The 4,999-nt window shown below is 42.6% G+C and overlaps 2 protein-coding genes across 2 annotated transcripts in view; one reads left to right on the top strand and one right to left on the bottom strand.

Moving 5' to 3' along the window:
• The window catches only part of creb3l4 (cAMP responsive element binding protein 3-like 4), a 5,580-nt gene extending 3,207 nt beyond the window's left edge, over window positions 1-2,373 (bottom strand). Inside the window, exons 1-4 of the mRNA XM_016559003.1 lie at window positions 2,212-2,373; window positions 1,197-1,301; window positions 806-1,063; window positions 503-609 (exon numbers count right to left, since the gene is read on the bottom strand). Of these exons, the coding sequence (XP_016414489.1) occupies window positions 503-609; window positions 806-1,063; window positions 1,197-1,301; window positions 2,212-2,259 (518 nt within the window). The 5' untranslated portion in view covers window positions 2,260-2,373. The remainder of the gene's footprint in view (window positions 1-502; window positions 610-805; window positions 1,064-1,196; window positions 1,302-2,211) is intronic.
• A 907-nt stretch (window positions 2,374-3,280) lies between these two features.
• The window catches only part of slc39a3 (solute carrier family 39 member 3), a 6,548-nt gene continuing 4,829 nt past the window's right edge, over window positions 3,281-4,999 (top strand). Inside the window, exons 1-3 of the mRNA XM_016559018.1 lie at window positions 3,281-3,530; window positions 3,747-3,899; window positions 4,004-4,134. Of these exons, the coding sequence (XP_016414504.1) occupies window positions 3,761-3,899; window positions 4,004-4,134 (270 nt within the window). The 5' untranslated portion in view covers window positions 3,281-3,530; window positions 3,747-3,760. The remainder of the gene's footprint in view (window positions 3,531-3,746; window positions 3,900-4,003; window positions 4,135-4,999) is intronic.

Below are 4,999 nucleotides of genomic sequence, written 5' to 3'. Positions count from 1 at the left end.
AGACACACACAGACACACACACACACACACACACACACACACACACACAGACTCACACACACACACACAGACACAGACACACATACAGAGTTCAGCTCTAACTATTGCCCTATTCGGACAGTAACTCTTTCTATAAAAACATGCAAATATAAATTTGCATGGCAAAAGGATTTACAATACAACTTCTGCATCAATTCCGTCTTGCAAAGTGGATGTGGATTCGGATGGCAATTAAATTATCGCATGACCTTGGTGTATGTCAAAAGACGGTAGTTAATTTGGCCAGGCAGTTTTACACAGGTGCAGGGAGAAAATGTTGCAAATGTTGAAATGAGCTCACATCCTCATGAGAAACAATGCAGACATTCATAACTCATTTAACATCTGTAATTTGACCACTGCCATGCAAACACATACCTCAGTGATGTCAGCCGGAAAGGAAACACAAACATTAAGACTAGGACGTGTATTAGGAAAGGGAACAGGTGTGTTTGGGTCTCACCTGCTCTCCAGACCGTCGATATACTCCTTCTTCCTCCTGCGACTGTCCTGCGCCGAGAGTTTATTCCGGATCTTCCGTCTCACTTTCTTCAGGATTCTCTCCTCAGTCTGTGAGACATCAGTCCTGTTAGAGCCGAATTCATCACAACACACACACACACCCAGAACATCAATGACTGACAAACCTTTAGAGACAAGCCTGCTGTGAGCTCTGAAGATGGTGGTCAATGGTATACGCTCCCATCTGTTAATATCAATTCAACTTATTTTGACATCATATTTAATAGCAGAATTAGTGGGGGAAACTACATTTCCCATGATGCTGCTCACCCAGCTCGATGGAGATCACGTCCGTCTGTGGTGGCTCCTGCTCCGAGGCTCCGCCCACACCGCTGATGTCATACACCACCTGATAGACGGCGTTACCGAGGTTCTGCTCGTGGGCTCCGTCTGAGGACTGATCTTCAGACAGACCGCTGTCGCTCTCACACACCGCTGACGTGTACATCTCGTTCGGGTTCATGGCGTTCAGAACCTCCTCAGATTCACTGTCATTCAAACTCTGGAACACAGAGAGAGACGCTTCAGTCTGAATATCTGACAGCACTCAATCAGCAGATCATGGTGCTCGCAACACCAAGGTCATGGGTTTGATTCCGTTCATCTTTGGTTGGATTATTCCTGCATTCACTCACACAGCGCGGCTCGACGCTCCAGTCCTCCGTGTGTCGCTCCAGTCCAGCGTACAGTATTCCGGACTCTTCCAGGAGCAGGCCGCTCTCCAGAACCTCCTCAGCATCCTACAACAGACACAACACACAATAAAACACGTCAAGTTTAGCTGACGACGTGACGGAGAAACCCACAGCCTTTAGTGACATGTACTGGAATTGAAATCTACAAACACAAATAAATAAAATATAAAAAAACAAACACATAAATGTGGATTTTGGATGTTTTCTTTCCACTACTCTGAAAAACAAAAACACTTTATGAAAAGCTAAATAACCCAGCATCTCCAAACTGACCAGTGCATGAAAAAACAATGGGTTTGTCTATAGGATCTTGCTATTTTTACAGTATTTTTCTGTAAAAATGACAAACATGTTTTACAGTGTAGAAGTAAACAGCCTGTCTGTCTCAGGTTCAGTGCCACGTGACCAGGAGGAGGCGGAGCTTCAACAATTAACTCTACCTCTATCTCTCTCTCTCTCTCTCTCTCTGTGTCTCTCTCCCTCTCTCTCTGTCTCTCTCTCTGTGTCTCTCTCTCTCTCTCTCTCTCTGTCTCTCTCTCTGTCTCTCTCTCTCTGTCTCTGTGTCTCTCTCTCTCTCTCTGTGTCTCTCTCTCTCTCTCTCTGTAGGAGGATGTGAACATCCTGGTAAGAGTTTGGATTTATTGTTGACATTGTGCTCAGGAATAAGAGACGCTTTGCTCCAGTTCACTAAACTCAACTTAAAATGACTGATAATCACATATAAAGTCTGTCACAGCAGATCCTTTCGGATATTTACGTGTTTAGTTTCGCATTACAGGACACATACAATACCAGCATGTGTTATTAAACAGGTGGAGCACACAAATGAGGATTAGATCAGATTACAGCAACAGAAGCAGCGTAAACCACAGCCGATCTGTATGTCAGGTGAAGCTGAGCTGTCAATCACTGTAAACAAAATGCACTTATGGTGTTTTCAGCACGTTTTACTCACTCGCTCGGTGGATTTGACGTCCCCGGACACAATATCTGCTTCTCGCATTCTTCACACACGCGTGTTCGGTTTATTCTGCGAGCAAACGCGGATATTTCTCCGTGCGGACCCGGATCTTCTGGTTCATTTGATTCGGTGTAATTCACATCCGCGTTCAGCGTGTGGGCGGGGCTCTGGAGAGACGCTGACCAATAGCGCGTCACGCGTACGAAGAGATAAAAATAAAATAATTATTCTACGTTAACCTTTGACTGTTTGTTTTCACTTAGATGTGTATTAAAGTTCCTCACTGTCGCTATTCAGGTGTAAATTATGTTTTAGACGTTTGAAAAAGAATTACGTACACGGCGAGGTCACGTGATACCTGTTACTTTTCTCCGCACTGCTACGGATGGACCAATCAGATTCGTTTGTGGTTACGTAAACATAAGTTGTAATCATTTTATAGAGATTGATGGGGAGGATTTTCTATTACCAGCCATGAGTAAAAATAATATAGAAGAGCACGGAAAAGTGACTTTAGTTTTTTTTTGTGTTGTTAATGACTCATAAAGACTTTGATATGTGCTCAACTTCCAAAACAATCGATTGTTCTTCACTAGTATCGATCTCAACTATTGATTATGTTTATGGAATTCTACTCGGACTGCTTACATAATGTTTCGTGTTATGCATCTAATGTCCAGCAGCAGTACTAAAAGGTATATAATAATAATCACTGGCTACAGGCATTTCATTCATGCTTATGATGTTCCTTGTGCAGGTTTGGACAAGTTGTGGACAGCTGTGACTCATATTGATACCCGATTCGCAAATGACTCGCTCTTTCGAGCTGGATCTTTTTAATGAATCAATTGAGTTGCTATGTTGAATTCGGAACCGAATACTCGCATCCTACTCTTTCTATTATTGCTTTAGAAAGATGTGATGAAAAATAGTAAGAGCAGTTTGCTAGTATGCGATGCCGAAATCAGCAAATGAGTCCTGAATCATTTAGACAACCGACTCGTTCACTGAACTGAACTGAATCAGATTCGGAGAAGGTGACTCACCGTCAGTTTTCCGAAAACAGGAAAAGAAGCGGAGCACATACTGGAACAAACCTCAGCGAACAGCCACGATTAAAGCTCGAGTGCTCATCTGATATATACAAAACACCGGGTTTCTAGAAAATAAGCTCGTTAGTGTGCGAACAGCAGTCATTCGCGGACGCTTAAAGCCCGGTTAGTTTAGTTTAAGCGCGTTTGTTTGACAGAAGTTTAGACTAGAAGAGATTGAAGAACACAGAACTCAGATCACCAGCTGCAGTGTGTGTGTTGGTAAGCCCTGCTGAACTGTGGTGAAGTGTGTCAGTGTTCAGCACGTGATGATGATGATGATGATGATGGTGTTCTCAGGTGTGCTGCAGGTGATGGACTCCTCAGGAACTCAGATCACCAGCTGCAGTGTGTGTGTTGGTAAGCCCTGCTGAACTGTGGTGAAGTGTGTCAGTGTTCAGCACGTTCAGCACGTGATGATGATGATGGTGTTCTCAGGTGTGCTGCAGGTGATGGACTCCTCAGGTGTTTCTCCTGGGCTTCTTCACATCAAGCTCCTCACACTGGTGCTGATGCTGGGCTCCAGTCTGCTGTGTGGGTTCAGTCCTGTGTGTGTCATGAGACGAGCCACACGCTTCAGCTCAGATCCAGGTCTGATGAGGATGATGAAGCTCACATTTCACTCTAGTATCAAAAAACTAAAATAGGAACTTTCTCATGACTGTGGTATGTTAATGAAGTCTGTGTGTTTCAAGGCTCTCGGCACAGGGTTTTGAGTCTGGCGTCGTGTCTGGCCTGCGGGGTTTTTCTGGCCTCCTGTTTGCTGGAGCTTCTGCCGGACTTTCTGAACCACATGAGAGACACCTTCAGCCGTCTGCACATCACCGTGAGTCTCCTCTGAGGATTATGGGTTTTATAAAGAAGTCTGCTCGCCAAGGATGCATTTATTGTTCAAAAATACTGTAAAAATTGTGAAATATTATTAGAATCTAAAACAGCTGTTTTCTATGTGAATATCTGTTAAACTGTAATGTATTTCTGTGATGCGCAGCTGTATTTTCAGCATCATTACTCCAGTCTTCAGTGTCACATGATCTTCAGAAATCATTCTAATATGCTGATTTGCTGCTCAACAAACATTTCTGATTATTATCAATGTTGAAAACAGTCGTGCTGCTCAATATTTGTGTGGAAACCGTGATGCAGTTTATTTTTCAGGATTCACAGAAAGTTCAAAAGAACAGCATTTATTTGAAATAGAAAATAAATTAGAAATGTATCATGGTTTCCACAGAAATATGAAGCAGCACAAATGTTTTTTAACATTGTAAATTGTAATAATATTTCACAATATTAGTGTTTTACTGTATTTTTGAGCAAATAAATGCAGCCTTGGTGAGCAGAAGCGACTGGTTTAAAAAATATTTAAAGGGGTCATATGATGCTTTTTTAAAGATCATTATTTTGTGTATTTGGTGTAACAGAATATGTTGACATGCTTTAATGTTCAAAAAACACATTATTTTTCAAATACTGTACATTATTGTAGGTCCTCTATGCCCCGCCTCTCTCAAACGCTTCGTTTTCTACAAAGTCCCTCCTTCCGACAAGCGCAGTCTGCTCTGATTGGCCAACTGACCCAGTGCATTGTGATTGGCCAAACACCACAAGCACGCGTCGGAAATGTAACCCTTACCATAATCGCAGCTTCATTCACCTTTCAAAGTAAATATCAGTTAATAATGACGTTA

This window comes from Sinocyclocheilus rhinocerous, unplaced genomic scaffold (genome assembly GCF_001515625.1).
Source record: "Sinocyclocheilus rhinocerous isolate Xijiao unplaced genomic scaffold, SAMN03320098_v1.1 scaffold828, whole genome shotgun sequence".
Lineage (NCBI taxonomy): Eukaryota > Metazoa > Chordata > Actinopteri > Cypriniformes > Cyprinidae > Sinocyclocheilus > Sinocyclocheilus rhinocerous.
Note: the sequence above shows the minus strand (reverse complement) of the source record. Positions and strands in the feature narration are given on the sequence as shown.